Source organism: Notamacropus eugenii, chromosome 4, assembly GCF_028372415.1.
Source record: "Notamacropus eugenii isolate mMacEug1 chromosome 4, mMacEug1.pri_v2, whole genome shotgun sequence".
Lineage (NCBI taxonomy): Eukaryota > Metazoa > Chordata > Mammalia > Diprotodontia > Macropodidae > Notamacropus > Notamacropus eugenii.
Window position 1 is genome coordinate 444,467,821 of NC_092875.1, and position 20,356 is coordinate 444,488,176.

Sequence of the window (20,356 nt, forward strand, 5' to 3'; positions counted from 1 at the left end):
TTTGTCTTAAAGTAGAGCCCGACTTGTACAATAGTTGTGTTTCTGAAATATTTTAACCATGATTTGCAAGATTTTTCCTTTAAAAGATGAAAACCTGGAAAACTTTTGGGTTTTTTTTTTTTTTGTGGGCATGTCAGGTGGTCAACATTTATTTAGCACCTCCTATGTTGCACATACTCTGCCAAGTGCTAAGAGTACAAAGAAAGGCAAAAATGAACACTGCTCTCAAGGTTCTCCCATGACAGTGAGGAAGGCACCTTGTAAATAACTCAGTACATACAAGACACATGCAGAATAAATGGAAGGTAATCTGAGAGGGGAAGGCACTAGTAACTGGGAGAGGTGAAGAAAGTAGGATTTGAGCTTTGTCTTGAAGGACACCAGAAATACTAACAGGTAAAGGTAAGGGAGAAGGCCATGCCACAGATGAGAGACAACCAACCCAAAGGTCGAGAGGTCCTGTGTAATGCAGATCTAGTGTTCCAGTATAGAGTGCACTGCATTGGAGTAAAGTATAAGAAGACTGGAAGAGTTGGAAGGGGGCAAGTTGTGAAGATCTTTAAATGATGAACAAAGGACTTTATGTTTTCTCCAGGTTATAATAGGAAGTCTTTAGAGTTTATTTGGTGGGAGAGAGATGACCTGATCAGACCGGGACCTTAGTAAAATCACTATGGCAGCTGAGTGGAGAATGGATTGGAGTTCGGAGAGACTTGAGGTGAAACACCAGTTAGGAAGCTGTAGTCAAAGGGCCAATGTAGGAATTTGTTTTGTTTGACTGTTTGTTACAAGAGTTAGATCTTCTTTTTTGAGTGGGGGGTGGGAGGAAACAGGGAGAAAAGCAAACGATAATTGTGGGAAATAATTTGATAATTGGGGAAATTTTTAATTAAAATAAAAAGAAAGCTATTATCCAGGTAAGAGGTGATGAGTGAATGAGTAGCTGAATACAAATAACTGGAGACCCTTTAATGGAATGCCCCAGATTTCTATGCTTGGTTCTCTGCTTCTTAACATTTCCCAGTGACTGAATTTCTGTTCCCTGAAGTTCTCTAAGCAGACATCTGATAACCACATCTTGGTATGATGTAGAGAGGATCATTGTCCATGTATAGGTTGGACTGTATCATCTCTGAAGTATCTTCCAGAGCTGAGATTTTGGAATTCTATGAACCTAAAGGAAATGAACTTTTCTGATTTAGACCACTTTCATTAGAACATGTAGGGTAAGCACAAATTTAAGTTCATTTCCTGGAAATAATTTCGGTTGTAAAATACCTTTCACTTAAAAATACCCAAACACCTACCCAGCATTCTCCAGTTCCATCTAAGATAGAAGCAATATTTATTTAAATTTAGGGTAAAATCAAACATATGTCAGATAACCAAAATTCTCCAGAAAATTTCTAAAAATCATTCTGTAATCTTTTTTAGAACTATATTTAAATAAGGGGTCTGATACTTAGTGTGCAGGAGTCATGGTAATAAGAATATAACCATTTATCCAAGACCAAAAAGAAATGAAAGAAATCTAAATTTAAATTTGATATCCTTTCTATTCAAGTCCTTTGTAGACTGGAAATAAATGTATTAGGGAACTTAGTATTTTCACTATTTTCAAATACATAGTATCATAATCTAGTGATACTGAAATAGAGAAAGAAAAAATGTGATATTAGTAGCTATGAATGTGACCATAGCTGTTTTTGAAGAATTAATGATTTGCATGTTTTCAAATGGCTAGCAATTTTAAAGCATAAAAGAGGCTTCAAATTATCTAGCCCAAAGATCTCCTTTTAAGAGATATAAAAAGGCATTATGGGAGTGGAGTTTTAATGCAATACTATGATGAGAGTGCCTCATGTTCCCTCAAGGACAAAAAACAAACACACTTTTCACCCTTCAGTTTGCTGTAGGTTCATCATGTAAATTTTTTGACATCAGATTACTGCTTGATATTCTCATTAAGTATCAAAATTATAGAATTTTTTTTAACAGGATCAGCCAACATGCCAAAGTAACCTTAGAAAAGTCTGAAGTCTCTTCATGTATGGACTGACTTCCTCCCTCTCTTAATTTCAAACCCTGAATCTTAGACAAAATCACTATTGCTGAACAATTTTTTAAAACCAGAATTGAGTAATAAAGAAACACTGAAAAACATTTAAATAAGGTGTAGTCTGCAATTAGTCTGTCAGTTTTTTGTATTGACAAAGTAAGAAAAATAATTTCTAGTTATTCTTTTCTTTCACTAGTTGTCAAAATCAAAATCATGTTTCAGAGGAATGTTCCTCATTGACTTTTGAGCATTGTTCTGACCTCTTTGGCCAAAAGGAGGGAATGAGAAAGGAATTTATAATTTTCATATTAATTTATATGATATATGTAATGAATATAATTTAGTTTTCTCAAGAACCACCTCTCTGGGTTAGGAGTCAGAGCTTGCAATGTAGCTTGAACTGATTAATCAAAATTGACAATGCTCACAATTGTTGTACTTTTAAGTGAACTGAATCAAAGAGAAAAGCAACGAGATAGTTACCCATAAGAATATTTAAGGCTAAACTTGAAGAAGCATAACAAAGAAGCAAAAAAAGGGAAAAGATCTGCATAAGTTTTCATAACAGATTCTTTTCACCATCAAGGATAGTGACAACATTTGAATCCTAACATTACCACCACTCCCCATTTGCTAAATGAAGAAGTGGAAATAGCATTGAAAAAAATTGAAGCAGCATCATTGTACCCAAGTATACACAAAGGAGATCTATGCTGCGGGTGCCACAACTTTGAGATCATGAAAACTGTCAATTATACAAGGTTTTGCTAAAGAGGAAGATGCCAAAGGATTGGGGAAAAATTGTTGAGGGAACCGCATTTTCTAAGGCAACTGTGAGAATAGCAGTAACCACTGACCCATATGTGTCATTTCTCATCTTTATGCCATTTTTAGGATGCTAATAAACATGTAGTTTGAGGGGATCCTTGATGAAGAAGATATTAAAAGGGATCAGGAAAATTTTACAAATGATATTCCAAAGTAGTTAGGATACAATTGACAGAAAAGTGTTAAGAATGCAGGTTTCTGGAAAGACTTAGTGAACCGATACAAAGTGAGGTAAGCAGGACCAGAAAAACATTGCACACAGTTACAACAATATTGTATAATGATCAGCTGTGAGTGACTTGGCTATTCCCAACAATACAATGAACCAAGACAATTCTGAAGGACTTATGATTTTTAAAATGGTATTTATCTCCAGAGAAAGAATTGATGGAGATTGAATTCAGATCAAAGCATACTTTTTAAAAACTCTATTTTCTTGGGGGAGGGGGTTTGCAGGGAGGTTGGTATTTTCTTTCACAACTTGACTGATATGGAAATATATATTTCATGACAGTTTATGTACAATGTATATCAAATTGTTTATCCTCTTAATGAGGAGAAAAGTGAGTAAGGAAGATTTGGAACTCAGTTTTTAAAAATGAATAATAAAAATTGTTTTTGCATGTAACTGGAAAAATATTTTTTTAAAAAATAAAGTTCCCATTTATGCATATTACTCATGGTACCTGATTTGGAATGTAGGGAATGACATAAATAGGACACTAATATCCCAAAGATCTGAGCTATCTATGACATATGGAGTATTAAGAATCCCAAAACCTCAGAGGTGATTTCTTTTGTCCCCCCTCACCCATTTCACAAATAAGGAGACTGAAGTCAGAGGTTCGATACACTTGAGTGTTTCAGTGACTATCAGAGAGAAGATTCAAACCTAGGCTCTCTGATTAAACCTAGGAGCCTCTGAAGTCTGCCTTGGCATAACATGATCTGGTCACAGCCCTCTCCTGGACAGTTCTCTCTCATGTTAGACATGGTCCTACTATTATTCCTGAAATGAGTTTTTAATGATTAAAACTCTTCAGAGAAGTATCCATATTGGGAAAGTCCCACTTCATGAGAAGATAGAGGTAGTGTGGTTTGGCCTGTTGATATTTTGACATGCATGTGATTTCTACTGATGACAGTACTCAGTGCATTAAGCAGAACCCAGAGACAAAACAAAAACAAAAGAAAACTGAGGATATTGTCAACGTCTACCAGGTGGTTGTGAATGGAATTCAAAAAAGAGACAATATGTGAATATGTGCCATTTATTTGAAATGATAGTAATTCAGTATGACATTTCAGTTTCAGGTATATCCTTAATATAAAGATAGTTCTAGGTTCTTGTCATCTTAAACATGAGACTCCAGTGTATATAGATATCCCTGTCATTGACCATCACTTTTATTCTTCTAGTCCCATCTGTGCCATGTCCCTTCTGTCCCACTTGTTACTTAATATACAGAATATAAGTCAAGTGTCAAACTTAGATGACTGTGAAATTGCTGAAGCAAATACCTGAGAATCATCAGGAACATTGCAACCCTATTCACAGTTTTATTTTAACAGCTCAACAATAGAGAATAGGGAGGGATGGAGTGGGGGAGGATGAAGAGGGGAGGAAAGAATTTAATCTGTTCCTGATAGCCTAACACTCAGTTTATGGGACCATATTTATTCTTGTAATTGGCTATTTCCTGTCTTTAAATGCCTATTTATTCATGTCTGCCACCTTCCTCTCACTTTATTGGCCTTGCGGTCACCACATTATCTTTCTCTTCAAAATCAATTGACATTTTTATGAAAAGAGTTTGCAAGGTGATCGTGGCATCTAGAACAGAGGTAGGGGGGACTGTTGCTGTTGCGGAATGTAGCTGCTGGGAAACAAGTGTTGTGCATAATCGCATCCTACCATTTGCATATGTTTTAGTTGATTTGTATTTAGATTCACATGGGTTACTTTGAATATATTGACATTTTAAAATTTTAAGCACTTTCCGTAATGATAATGTAGATTCCAATCCACTGCTCAACGAATTTTTGGGGAAGGATAACAGTAGGGAGATGGGCATTTTCTAACTGTATTTTGCTAACCCCTCTTTAGTTTGTGCCTATGGGTTTGTTCCCCTAGGCTTCTTACTGCAGTTTCAGTTCTACAGTCTTTCTCTAGGTCAAATCCCACAAGCATAAGATTCATTTCTGTCATTGTAAGCTTTGAGACTGGGGATCCTAAAAATTGGGAAGTAATTAAGCCAGAATACATAGCTCACCCTTTCTCTTTCAGGAAAAACTCAAAGATAATAGGGTATTATGATGAGTGAGTGCTAGAAAGAGATATTGCTTAGTGGAAAGATAAATCCTTTGAATGGCCAGGAAAAAAATATTTGCGCTGATTTTTTTTTTCCCATAGCTCTGAGCATATTAGCCTGCACTGGTGCCATTTGATCTCAGGAAGAAAGCCACTTGCTGATTCAAAATGTTTATTTCTAGGTGCCAGATCGACCTGTCATCCCTCAGTAGAGAGCAGACTCACAAGCTGGAGTTACAGCTGGAAGAGGGTGAAGGACATCTGGTGCTGCTGGTCACCCTGACAGCCTCCGCTACTGTCAGTATATCTGACCTCTCTGTAAATTCCTTGGAGGACCAGAAGGAACGAGAAGCAATATTAAAGAGATATGTATGTATCCACCTCATGTGTGTAACACTCATTCTTCTAGGTTCATACATGACTAGAAGAAAATGTAAATAATTTCCCTGCAGTGTCAGAAACATTGCTGAGAAAACTTCCTTTCTTAGGGAGATAGAGACACACAAAGCTCTGAGAATTCAAAAACTTCTGTCTGAACCAGCATTTAGATCATTATTATGCTGGCTGTCTCTCAGCTCCAATTCTACAATTTTTGTTCTGGGATTTTACTAGATTCCCATGAACATGAAGGAATGAATTTTATTTTTAAAATGAATTTACTCTTTATAATTGCAAATAACTTTTTTTTCTTCCCAAATGAATGTAGTTTAATGCCACTTAGGATCATTGGTAGGTCTTGGAAACTTAGTACACAGGATTAGATTTCATTTTCACCTAACTGGAAAAAAAACCCTCTCTTTTGCTCAGTGGTAAAGCATGGTTCATTGGAAATGAAGAGTTCGCACATTTTGATTGCTTGCAAAAGAATGAATTTGTGTAGCAAATCCCCCCAAAATGGTGATGGGAATCGGATTTTCCCAGTTCCAGATATTTTGAACCAAATTGCTGTATTTCCCAGCATCCTCACAGTGTAGAGCAGCTATTATGTAGTTTTATTGAAGCAACAGAGAGGGGAGCTCTTACTCCACCATTTATTGTTAATGAAAGCACTAAAAAGTAAATGTCTCACTACCCTTGAAGGATGGGGGTGGTGGGGTGCTTTTCCACTTAAAATTACAAAGCTTTTATTGTACAATGCTGCCAGGTGTTTAGGAGGCTTCTCTAGACACTCAACCATTAAACCAAGCTCTGACTAACAAAGAACTGCTTAATTTTTTTTAGATTTTAAAATATTCCTATTCGCTGACTGACATCCTTTCAATAACTGAATTTAATAAAGATGTACCTTATCAGGCCGTGCAGATAACATGAAGTGCTGGTACTAATGCTCTACAATATTCTTCAAACAGATTAGCAGGATGTGCGCTTCAGCAAATTTATTCTGGATATCTCCACTGAATCAGCTGTCTGTTAATGCTTGTACAACTCACACACCAATAGTGTTATCATAAACACAGTTTAATAGAGGTGACTTAGCAAGGCAAAACATCATATTTTTAAAAAAACCAACTCAGAGCTAAAATATTGTGCACCATCTTTTGAAAATGTGATTAGAATTATTAGAATTATTTCAAATTTTGGGTACTACCAAGACAGATTCTCCTTTTCCCATGGAAAGATCTTCAGAAATAGTCAAATGGATTTTTAATAGGATTTTTGACTAAGTGTAAGCAATGCTTGATGAATTTGTATTTTAGTAGTATTCTATACATCAAATCTTGGAGCTAGCTTAGAAATGTAGGCATAAATGCAGTAATTGTTGCTGCTTTTTTTCCCTTTGAATAGGCTTTATTAAAGGGGTCACTTTCCTTTCGCCATGTGAATGCTTTCCATAATTTCTGGTACTATATAAATGATCAAATATTTTCTTTCTCACATTAAATATAAAACATATGAAAACATAAGATGAGTAAGTGTTACTCAGAATGCACATTTTAGCTCATGTTAATAATATGCTTTCATAAAAGTACTGCAAGTTTGCATGTTTTCTGAGAAATTTAAAATGGGCTGTTCAAGAAACTTTCTTCTAGGAGAAGTAAGTCTTATTGATGCCTTGAATGCAATCATCTATGTATATTAGGGGGCTACAAGCAATTTTATCTCTAAACTTGTAATCATTGTGAAATGGAAAACTCTGCTGTACCTGAGGATGTGCTTTTATAATTGAGGTGATTATCTTAGGAAGCTTAATCAGTTAGCTAAATATTTTTTCATATTATAATAATAAGATTCTGGGTTAACTTTTTCTCACCTGTTGTGCCCAGGAGAGTAAATGACATCACTCTCACATCAAACAGTCCTGAAGTATGACTCCATTAAAGTTATTTAATCATTTTTAGATGAATACTCAAACCCTACAAATTAAATAGACATTATGATGCAAAATATTATTTGAGCACCACAGTCTGAAAAAAAGACTCTTAATTCTTTTCCCCACATTTTTTCCCTTTTTTCTTTTCTCCTTTTTTTTGTGGGAAGCAGTTAAGGGGAGAGTAGTACTGGGTAGTAGACCAAGAGAGATTGTATGACCTTTTCAGAACGGGTGTGCTGAACCCTTGCTCCCCCTTGTCACCATTTAAAAACCAGAGAAGCTAGTTTAGAGAAGAAGTTGTTAGCATTCCATTTTTATTATGACATTTCAGAGTCATCCGATTTAATGTCCCTTGACCGGATTGTCCACCGTGAGACGATGGGCTTGAAATGTTATTTAGAGCATTGATAAAAGGTGAGCGGTTCGAAGATGACAGCGAGTCATAAGGCGGGTGGTGTGACATTAATTTTCTCCATAACAGAGATGGAATAAGACGTCACGGTGACAAGCTGTCAATCAGCCCTGGCCCCTCAGTGGATCTCGATGCCATAGGATGGGGTATTGCTTCTCCCATAATAGAGCTGAACTGAGATGCTCTTCCTGACAGCTGCTGCAGCCATACAGAAAATATATTATACAGCCTTTCATTAAAAAAATAAAGAGGCCTCATCTCCAGAGCATTTCAATCTTTTCCCATCTATTGAGGGCTGAAAGGATTCACAGCAAATCATAGATTCCTCTGCTATGGAAATTTCAGGCTTCAGAAGCCATCCAGGTTTTGAATCCTTCAACAATAATCATAAGTAACAAGACAGGAATATCTTCTGATAAATCATTACTTAAAGTTCTATGTTTAAGCTCACATATTTAAGTTATTTGCTCTTTAGAGCTCCTACTCTAACATCATATGTCCTGGGACTAAGCTGTCGAAATTTGCAATAAATTACTTAAAATCAGCTGATTTGAGGAAATGAAAACTTCAAACCATAATTACCCTGGCAATACAGGAAGACGAGTATCAAGGCTGAAGCATCAGAATGCAATCTGTCTGTGGAATGAGCTACCCACACTGAAAATGATTCTAAGACTTCAGGACTAGGCCTGTTTTAGCCACAATGAAAACTAGGTTTAAATAGCTCCTATAACCTTTTGGTAAAACCATTCTTCCCTCTAGCCTCTCTGCTTAAGATCTGTTTTATAACACTGTGCACCGGTAAGGTACAGTTTCTGTAATTGGCACCACCAACTTTCGACTTGCAAGCATGTAAACAGAGGGTGAAATGTATTTTCATTGAGCTCTGTCATGTGTAGATTAAACAGATTTCTGATGATAAACTAATGCTTTTAAAAGGGATTAAAAGTTAATCCTTATGATAAACACTTTTTTTTTTTAAAGTAAGGTTATGAGATTACATGTAACTGTATTTTCTCATCTCCCTCTACCAAGGTCATAGCTTCACTGTAAACAATGACTAGTCAGATGGGACTTATAAAGTTAATATCAGAGTGGGCTTTGTCTGTCACTGTTCTCACAATATTAATAAAAAGATGGCAATGCTCTTTTCATTGGTAACATTTTAAAAGATAACTTTATCATGAAAAAATATATTACTTTCCTGGGTCATAAAATATTTTGAAGATTTGATAAAGATGCCTATTTGATTTGTTGAGTGAAAATCACTAAGTTTTTCAGAGGAAAGCTATCATGTAATTCAAATAAGTAAATAAATGCATATTTGAAGTTTATATTTGAGGAATTTATTGCTTTAGCATTTGTGCCCATCAATAAGATTCCTAAATCTTTGAATGAGTATTCTTCTTATAATTAAGGATGGCAGTTAATTTTTCAAATCTTCAGAATTTTTTGCTATTTGTAACAAATGATAGATTAGAACAGTTTGCTAGTAACTTTTCTAGGAGTGTGAATTTCTTGCCTTTTCATTGTCTGAATTACAGATTTAAAATCAAAAAGATTTTCAGAGATTTCCTATTGTTGATATTTTGGGTACAAATGAAATTTGTTATTTTATTAAATGACAGAAGATGTATTTTAGATCATATTCCCACAGATGTCTCTTGAATTAATTATTAGTTTTTAACAAGATCATTTTACTAATTTCTTATGAAAAAAAGCTAAATTTGTTGTTATGTAATACGTCCTATTTTTTATTTCTCACCAAAAAAGAGAATGGTAAAGGCACTCATTTGGTATTGGTGTTTTTCCTTTGATCCACAAAGCTGAAAGATCTATATGAATTATCAGCGAAAGCCCAATATCAAGTATTATTTACCTCAAAACTGTAGCTCCTTTTGAAAAAAGAAAAAGCTGTTAGGGATTGTATTGGAAGGTGAGGGGGAAAAAAAAGAATGCTCAGAAGGGAAATGTTTTACTGTTTTGTTTATTTATTATATTAATCTTAATTTTTATTCTAATTTTACAAATATTCACTGCATACATTTTCCCCCTTTTATTAGGGTAGAAGATTGGTATGTTTTGAAATATCACAAATGTTATTCTCAATCATTTCAGTTATTTTCAAAGTCCATTAAAGTTTGCAAGCTCTTATCAGTAGAGTCCCCTTCTGGATCTTTTTATCTGATAATAACGATAGTGATGACGATGATGGCAATGGCAATAACAACACGATGTTGTCTTTCAGAGTCCAATGCGGATGTTTCACAATGTAAAGGATGTAGGATTTCTCCAGGTGAAAGTCATCAGAGCAGAAGGGCTGATGGCAGCTGATGTCACAGGCAAGAAATTATGCCACTTCTTTAACAACACAAAAGGTCCTTGGCTTTAAGTAGCTTTAAAATTTGCATTATGTTGGACTATAGCCTCTAACAAAATGTCTAAATGAAACAAAGAATTAAATCTTAATAGTCACAAAGGAAAAAAAGATACACACACACACACCAGGAACATAGCTCTTTATATTATGACTGGATATTTGAAACAAGTGGGATATTCTCCCCATATACCACACCCAAATTTTACTGGGAGAACCCTATAAAGGACAAAAGTAGACATGTTTTCCCGAATTACCTGACAATAGCTAGTGTTATTCCAGCATATGAAAGGTATTCCAAACACCTTGGTCCATCTTACTATGTGAGCCAATTTGAGGGACATTAAGTTCACCTTCATTTAGGCAGTGCAAAAAGAGAATCCCACCTCTTGGGAATTTTCTTTTGGAATTATGTGGATCTTTCCTGGGCATCTGGTGTTGTTACAGATCCGTCCAAGCAAAGATCTTAGGGACATCTAGGATCAGTGGGGTTTCATGAGCTGCGTGCTAAGAATATTCTTTCTGTATGTGTGCCTGGCTATTAGATGTAAGAATAGATCTGGTGGTTGTTATTTCTACATTTTCCAAAATTTAAAATTATAAAGTGGGATTTATGACTGTGTACCTTTTCCCTGAAAATATTTGTTGTTTCATTTTCCAGGGAATTTGGAGGTGTTTTCATTATTAATTAAAAGAGCCACTCTCAGAATGTTCAGTAAACAAGACTATCTTGATGTGTTGCCTAACCAAAGTAGTCTTTGGTATTTATGGAAACACGCCTGCCATTTACACATAAGCAAAACTATCCTTGAAAAGAATGGTTTTGAAAAGAGCTACACCTTTCCTACCATTAGAGGGCCTGCAAAGATTTCATGAATAGTAGACACCATTCATTACTCCAGTGTAAAAGAGAAACCAGAGAAACCAGAGCTGATTAAAAAACAACTTGTTAATATCTCACAAGTGAAAGTATACCAGGTGTTAGATCCTATTCTCAGGATTTACTTCTGCATCTTATCAATTGCCTACTTACTGTTATGAAAGGAAGGGATAAAATGAAAATAATTAGGAGTTGATGAGGAAAGTAGTAGTAGTAGCAGCTGTTGGTCATTGTACAAAAACTATTTCATAAATTCAGATATGTGTCTCCTTTAAGATCTTATTGGGGCAGCTAGCCAGACATGGAATTAGGATGACCCGAATTCAAATATGGCCTCGGAGAGTTGCTAGCTACATGATCATGGGCAAGTCCCTTAACTTCTTTTTGCCTCAATTTCTTCAACTGTAAAATGTGGATATTAATAGCACCTATCTCTCAGGGTTATTATAAGGATCAAATGAGATAATCCTTATAAAACATAGGACATAGTACACACTATATACATGTCAGAGATGACGATGATGATGATTACATATGCTGATTTATATTCTTCTATTAAGTGATTCCTATCAAGACTCTTTTCCAAATAATCTGTTTCTTTTCTGTTGAAATTTTATTTTCTGGCTTAGTTCAAGGCAATTTTGTTTTGCACAATTATTTTGATAAGTTAATACTAGCACCACATGTTCGAAGGCTCAGATATCTGCCCATAGTGAGGTTGAATACAATAACATGAGATTGTCTTCTCTCAGAGAGAAGCTGTCATGACTGTTAAAACTTCATGAATATGCAAACTCTGTTAACCTGGTTGGCCTGTGTGCCACTATGGAAGTTAAGGAACATGTTCTTTCACAGGTGGAAGAATATAGATATTCCTTTCCTAATGGTACTATGGAAATTAACACGAATAACAATGAAATCTTTCCCAAGATCCAACTAGACACAATTTTATTTTTATTACACAGATTTTTCTCCCCTTTTTTATGTTTTGGAGAAATAAATCTGATGGTTCCTCACTCAGTTTTGACCTTAAAATCTAATGTAGTCTGAATTGAAAAAGAGAGAAGATTGAGCTTTCCAGGGGCAAAGGGGTAATTTAGTCTTTGACCTTATTCCCTCCTGGACCTTTTGTGGTCATCATGACATTTGTGCTGATTGCAAAAATTGGGGGACATATATTTAACTCAGAGATGACCAGGTGTACTACAAACCTTTCAAATACCCCTGCTCTTCTTGGTCCTAAATGCTTTAGCTCAGAAAAAAGATGAACTTTCTGAAGATTTATCTGTGATATGTACAAAAGAGTGCTTTTAAAACAATTATATGGGTCACAATGGATTATGAGATCCATATTGGACCAAAATATTACCACTCATCATTTTTTTTCAGTTAGTATGCCATATTTATTATGTGTTTAAAAAAGAAGTGATATGAAACAGGGATTAAAGGTTTAGTAGTAAAGGAAGGTATTTGGTAAACATTTATGTTTTATATCCTAAAAATTAGTGTACCTGGGGTGGGGTGAGTGGCATTGCATAGGATGTCTTAATGGAAGCAATGTTTTCCCTGAGTAAAGTATACTTCTGCATTTGATTGGTTACAAATGTTGTTGTTTTGGGATAATATTCTTGGTCAGCATTAGCTAATTGTTTTCTATAAATCTAGATATTTTTAACTAATATGAAACCCACCCTTATCCAACTTTGCTCCACTTTCTTCATGTTCATATGTTCATGTCATGTCAACATATAACCCATATAAAACTGTAAGTTGAAATTCCTTAGTTGAAACCAAATACTTGAAAAAAGTACATCATTAGGCATGAGTACAAGAGGAAAAGATTTTGTAATCTTTTAAGTAGCCATCAATCTCACTGTAGTTACAAAGAATTTTTCCTTTTCAAAATGTAAAATTTTTCTTTTGTTACTACACATTCATTGAGAAACATTGTGATACTGTATTAACTCTGTGTGAATAAAGAGCAATTGAGGCTCCCTTTGAATGAGTGAGTATAAAGCACAAATTACTTTTTAATGAAACCCTCAATTCTTTCCCTTTGCACAAAAAAGCCTATAGCCTTGTTCAGCTGAATACTACTACAGTAGGTCACTTCAGTTAAGCCCCTAATAAACTGTTGATAGTTCGGGTAGTTTTTTCTTCAGTCTCAATAGCCCAGTGTTGGACAGTGCACTTCAAATCATTAAGGTTAATACTGACTTGAAAAAAAGAGAGAGAGATTAACTGTGGTGGTTAAGGCCTCAATTTACAACTCCCACGCATACACATGCATTGAACAAGGCACAAGAATGGATTGAAATTTCTGTCAAATGGTGAGCAGCCTGAGAAAGTGGTACTCCAGTTTTTAAAATTGGGCTGTGAAATTTTTCTTTAGGAAAACTTCAGAGATACTGAGAAGTACTGCTCAGTACAACTCATTTACCAGTGAAAAGGTTAACGTTTTATCTGTGCATCAAACCAAAACCATTAGACCAAATGACCCCACTATAACTTGGGAATTACATGGAACTGGTCACCACATCCTTGGGTCAAATGCTCTTTAACATGGAACATTTGTGAGGACTTGTGTTCAAAAAGGTAAAGAGCCTGTGATGAGAATGTCTTGAATGGGTGAGAATTCTTCTTAGAACTTATTATTATAACTTCTAATGGTTCCTTTTCTGTGGGAGGGTTGAAAATCATCTTTCAACAGACAGATTAATACTCATCAGTATTGAGATGAACCTTCTTTGCAGAATATTTAGTCCTGGGTTATTGATTCTTTCAAGAGCTAAGTGAAGAAAGAAAAAGGCTTCTTTTCTTCAACTCCTCCCCGTCGTTTTCTCCTGGGTTTGTTTGAGCCTCCCATGGAAGGGGTCATCTTTTCCCCAGGGATGCCAGCCACACAATTTCAGAAACTGAGATATGGGAGAAAAGACTGAAGCCCTTTCAAATGATGGCCTATCTTTCACAAGACTAAAAGGTATACTAATATAAAACTCCTTCTCTGAAGGTGAATTGATCTCAAAGTAATGCACTGTTTCTTTCACAAAACTAGAGAAAGAGAGAGAGAGAGAGAGAGCCTTTTACAATGAATACTGTCATTGGAATGGTCTTATTAAATAAAGCACATTTTTCTAAAACAAGACCATGTATAAAGACTTGTAATCCCCCAGCCCTTAAAGTCTGAAAACCTACTAGTTAATAAGAGGGATGTTTACTACCCCTTTATTAGCATAGATTTTTCCCAAGCTTTTCTTTAGGAAAACTGTCTACATTGTTGGAAAATATTTAAGTAACAAAACAGCCAAAAAAGACATGCTACAGTTTTTTATCAGCTTCTGTGTGAGTCTTATTATCTTAAGAAATAACAGTTAGCAGCTCAGATTCATTAGCAGAGCTAAATTTAAGCTCCATTTGACAGGCTGCCTAGAAAACATTTTGTTTTGCTGTCTGTGAGCTTTAATTAAGATGTGTTCAATTTCAGTCCTCCTCTGTCCTCCCTCTCCCCCCCCCCCCCCCCAACTTGCTGTGTCACAGACCGGCGATCAGACACTTTTAGATGGTCCAGCCCATGACTTTGACCTTCTGCGCAGTCCAGCGTTCCCTGGGGAACCGTTCAGCTCATGAGGTCTGATTTCACACTTCCAGGATGCCTCGGCTCTCTTAACAATGACAGGGAGACAAAGCCCTTTAGAGCAGGCCGCATGGGGACTTGTTTAAATTGGAAACTAGAGAGGAGTCAAGGAACAAGGTTATGGGCTACAGAATAGTGCTTTTAATAAAGAGCTCACAGCTCTGGTTCAGCTCAAAGAGGTCTACCTCTGTACAATTAATTGAGCCATTTATCTGGAGCATCTTAGGCCTCTACTTTCTCACAGAATTACGTGATAAATATCAGCTAAGAAGCAAATGAGATATGCATGAAATGAATTTTTAACACTTTGATTACTGTGCCTCCGGTCTTCATTAAAAGTAAATTTATTTGTATTTCTGACCTCATTATCAGTAGGCTGTCTGCATTTTATTGGCTTTCTGTGATTTCCAGCTTGAGATTGTCATAAAGGTATATTTTGTATAGAGATTTACACAATTTGGATTTATTATTCTTGGTACCTTCATCCTGTGCATCACAGGATTCTTCAGAAAATGAATCGAAAATGCAGCTGTAGAGAAAAGGGCGAGCGCTACTCTTTGAGAGTATTATATATGATTGGAGAAATACCAAGTACGTATACTGCACATAGACAAGATACAATCTTTAAAAAAAAATCCATTAACTTTTGTGTCCTGTGCAGTGAGTTACTCCAGTCTAAGTCTGGCGTATGTAAATGTTTCTTAGAGTGCCCTACAAAGTTCAGTTCACATCATTTGGTGAAAAAAAAAATGATTTGAGATTGTTCCTGGTGTATAATTGTAGCCATTTCAAATCTAAATGTGTGTGACACAAAATTGCAACTACATTCAGTTTCATTGACGATATCTACTAAAAATAGTCCTTTCCTCTATGGTCATAGATTTGTAGTTTTCATTTATTTCACTGATGTGAAGAAAAAATGAGAAAGATAAATCCCACTTTTAACTATGCAGCTGAACAGAAAGTATATCAAATGTAGCAGAACTTCAATGGTACAAGTTTCTAGATAATCTAAGGAGGCAATCGTGAAAAAAATAAAAGAAATGGATTGAACACAATATTTTTCACATTTGAAATGCTAGTGTGTTAATAACATCTTTGCATTATAGCACCTTAAACAATATTCCTAGTTCCAATAAACAGAGTGTATTAGTGTTGTTCTATAAAAAGGAAACCTGACTATTATTGTTTTATACAGTGTTACTGTTATACAGCTTAACCTTGCCTCACTTCTTTCAATTACTGGGGAATAGTAGTTGAAATTTTACCCCATTTTGATAGTAGACCATCAGATCTGGGGTTCACTTGGTATCACAAGAGTATTCACCTATTTGAATATGTGGAATAGCACTACGTAAATCTGGTCCTGAAAGATTCATATCTGCATTTTCCAAAGCATTGTAAGGAAGGAAAATAAGTCAGTCCTCTGCTCCTCATAGTAACAGGTAGCCATGGACTCCAAATCATACTGGAAAAGAAAAAAAAATGTTCCTTTCTCTTTCCTTTCTCCTACTGCCACTAAAAAAGCTAAAGCCATTTCTTGTTATTGATGTGAGTAGCTGTTCTTCCCAAACCAAACAGATAATACCAAATATTTGAGATAATACAGAGGGATAGCCTAGCAAAAATGGTAGAGAGATTTGAGTTTAGATTTATTCTTCCTAGGAAACTGTTGAGATCTTATATGATTCATATGGCATCCATATGGTCAAAAGATGCTACTTAGGAAATACAGGTGGAAATCAGAGACTGTGGTAGAATTACAAAAGAGTTTAATATAGTAATTTGGGTTGATCTACTCATGAGGAGAAGGATGAATGTGGTGTGCAGTTATTTGAGAAAAAAGAGCATTTGTTTTGTGATACATCAGTGGAACTATATACTTAACAGTGTGGTTACTACTAGCTCCAGTGATGCAGATTCCAAACTATCCATGCCCTTTCATTCTGTGTGATTCTCAGATATTCTACCTGATAAAATCCTTCATGAGGAGTCTACCTAATGTGCTTCGAGTGTCTCTCTATCTTCATTATGTTGCAAGGATACCCATGGAGCACAGAAGCTGTCCATTAGTTACCATTCACTTTCAATACATGGTCTACCTTCTCTCCTTTTAATCTGTATCTTTGATGTCCTTTCTGGTGACATCATTTATAGAGTTCATTAGTGACATTATATTGAAGTCTATGAATACCCATCATGTACCCTTCCATTGGCATTTGGATAACACTCAACTTTAAGTCTTTGTAGACTGTGGTATGCCATGACTTGTAGCCATACAGAGTCACTGGAAAAATATTGTTAAAAAAAAAAAACTTGGATCATTTAAACACATCACACAGCAATCTCCAAAGTAATCAGCCAGTTCTCCATCTGTTCTATTTTGAGCCCTCCTTATTTTCTATTTGTTTTGTTTCTCCAAAATATTTGTACCAATAGTCCAACCTGTGAGTTGTCATCCAACTATGTATCATAGGCATTCTGTATCCACTTGGTTTTTCCAGTTGTAATGTTAATTATTTAATGACAGTTAAAGATCTGCCCAATCCATCAGTGGGCCTGCCCATTAAGGGAAGTTTGATTAGGGGAGATTTGTTTTGGAAGAAGGTCTACACCTTTTGTTATGTTCTAATGAGGCACTGGTTCTCAAGGATCATGATGCCCTCCAGCTCTGAAAAGTATATATATGCTCTGAGGTGAGGTTTTGTTTTGCAGCTTGTTCATTGGAAGTGTTTGGCCATAGGAGACTCTGGGTATCCACTAAGGAGCCCCCCAACTTTGAAAACCCAGATGTTGGTGCTTCTCTCTCTGGTAACTATGTATGTATATAATGGACAGTTGGATCTGTCTGTTGATCTGTGATGTATGTATTGCCTATGATCAGACAGGTGGAAGCTCTTTCTGGTGGTCTTTATTTCTCTGTTTGAATTTTTTCTGAAGTTCAGGGTGCTAACTTTTTCTCCCGAACTCAGTGCATGATATATGAGCTTGATTGAAGTGATTGCTGACACCTCAAAAGTGGCTTTCATTTTAGAAAAGCAAGTCTAAGAACCTGTACAGCAGTCCTTCCTGTGTATTTTGGGGTTCTAACTACTGTTACACCAGTGTGGAATCCTTTTGAATAAATATGGATCTTTATAAAACTCTGTAATGTTCCAGGTCTTAATACATTATACACTAAGTCATCTGATAGCAGGAGCATCTGGAGAACCTGATCAACTCTAGGAAACCCCTCCTCTTTAAGGACCATGTACTAGTCTCTTTCCATGATAACTCATGAACTTATATGAGCAGATCTTGTTATTTTATGCCTTACTTGAAATTATAATTTGAGGATCATCCAAAGCAGTTATTTTTGCTGCTCTATCTTTCAAAGAATCTTCTATGAGTTTGACATGTGCTTGGGAGACATTTTGGTACAGAAGAATCTAAGTTAGGATTCTTTTACCAAATCAATTGCATTATTATACTTTAAATATAAGCACACTGGGATTGTGTATCATCTGTTCTCCTCAGGTCAATTGATTGTAAAGATGCTATACAATAACATGTTCAACAGCTTGTCTGTTCTCTTCCCATATCTTCATCAAAGACACTCTATATTTATTTATGTGTATGTATATAAAAATTCTTAGGAGATTGTTGTAGGTATGACATTCAGGAGTTGTTGGTATTTCTTTCATTCATTTTTTTTAGGTAACATCTGGGTGTTTTTTAAACAAACAAAATTATCCTCCTCTCTTTCATGGACCTTGTCCCTCAACATCCTCCAAATTGTGCTGCCACCAAAATGGACGTTTTCTGTGAAATGAATCATCTAATCCAAATGCTCTTCCCATCTTTGTTTACTTTATTGTCATTTTTGTTTTCTTCGGAAGCACATTGGGGATAATATTATAGTCCAAAATCATCTTCACTCACTTCCGTGGCATAAATTTCCTATAAAAATCTTGAATAATCTTTCCTATCTGAGGTTTCTATGTTGCCATTGTTTCATGCTCAAGTGCCCTCAGGATGACGTTATTTAGTTCACTCTTTCATGAAGCTTCCTGGAAAATTGTTTTAACCTCCATTCGTTTTCACTGTTTTGTGAGAGAGTATTGCTTATAATCTTCCTCCATTGCCCTCTGTAAGATTTTACATTTATATTCTAAACTGATGTTGTCCTTAGTTGCCATACTTCTGCCCAGCAAGTAAATCTGATTCACATGGTGTCTAGGCTTTTTGGTGACTAATTTACATGGGTCAGTCTTCCTTAGAAAATGGAAATAATCTGCATGATAACTATTCTTTTTTTCCATTCCCATTTTTTTTGGTACCAATCATTTTGTTTAAATAGGTCAAGTTGAAGTTCCCTCAATTGTATGACAAATCTTCATATTCCCCTTTTCTTCTACTTTGACATCAATTTTTATCTTTGCTCTAAGAATTTGGTGATCTGACTATATACAAAAAACTGCTTCAGTAATGACTCCCAATCAGTAACCCAGTCATTTTTCTCTGTATCAGAGGCTTCTTCTTCTTCTTGTTCTTCTTCTTCTCCTTCTTCTATATGATGTTATTTAGCTGATGCCATGTCCTAAAGATCCCAACTTTCTCCTTGGAAAAAGTAGTATTCATATTATATAGGTATGAAGTTTGGGTGTGATCTATGGACTCTCTCATTCATTATTCCTTTCAATATTTTTTTTGCCCTCTGGTTCTAGAATATTAGGGCAGTTTTTCTTGATAATTTCATGAAAGATGATGTCTAAGCTCTTTTTTTGATCATGGCTTTCAGGTAGTCCCATAATTTTTAAATTGTCTCTCCTGGATCTATTTTCCAGGTCAGTTGTTTTTCCAATGAGATATTTCACATTCTCTTCCATTTTTTCATTCTTTTGGTTTTGTTTTGTGATTTCTTGGTTTCTCATAAAGTCATTAGCCTCCATCTGTTCCATTCTAATTTTTAAAGAACTATTTTCTTTAGTGAGCTTTTGGACTTCCTTTTCCATTTGGCTAATTCTGCTTCTTAAAGCATTCTTCTCCTCATTGGCTTTTTGAACCTCTTTTGCCAATTGAGTTAGCCTATTTTTCAAGGTGTTATTTTTTTCAGCATTTTTTTGGGTCTCCTTTAGCAAGGTGTTGACCTGCTTTTCTTGCATCTCTCTCATTTCTCTTCCCAGTTTTTATTCCACCTCTCTAACTTGATTTTCAAAATCCTTTTTGAGCTCTTCCATGGCCTCAGCCTATTGAATATTTATTCTGGATGTTTGGGATACAGAAGCCTTGACTTCTATGTCTTTCCCTGATGGTAAGCATTGTTCTTCCTCATCTGAAAGGATAGGAGGAGATATCTGTTCACCAAGAAAGTAACCTTCTATAGTCTTATTTTTTTTTTCCCTTTTTTGGCCATTTTCCCAACCAGTTACTTGACTTTTGGGTCTTTTGTCAAGAGTAGGGTATACTCTGGGAATCTGTGAGATCTCAGTTCCTCCAAGGTGGCACAATCAAGCATGTACTGGTCTGGATTCAGAGAGGGATTTTTATGCCCAGAATTTTAGC

At 35.6% G+C, this 20,356-nt stretch overlaps 1 protein-coding gene across 7 annotated transcripts in view; it reads left to right on the top strand.

Moving 5' to 3' along the window:
- The window catches only part of MCTP1 (multiple C2 and transmembrane domain containing 1), a 725,942-nt gene that overhangs the window by 474,494 nt on the left and 231,092 nt on the right, over window positions 1–20,356 (top strand). For all 7 annotated transcript variants that reach the window (XM_072606122.1, XM_072606125.1, XM_072606124.1 and 4 more), the window contains 2 exons: window positions 5,381–5,567; window positions 10,170–10,263. In XM_072606122.1, coding sequence (XP_072462223.1) covers window positions 5,381–5,567; window positions 10,170–10,263 — 281 coding nt within the window. The remainder of the gene's footprint in view (window positions 1–5,380; window positions 5,568–10,169; window positions 10,264–20,356) is intronic.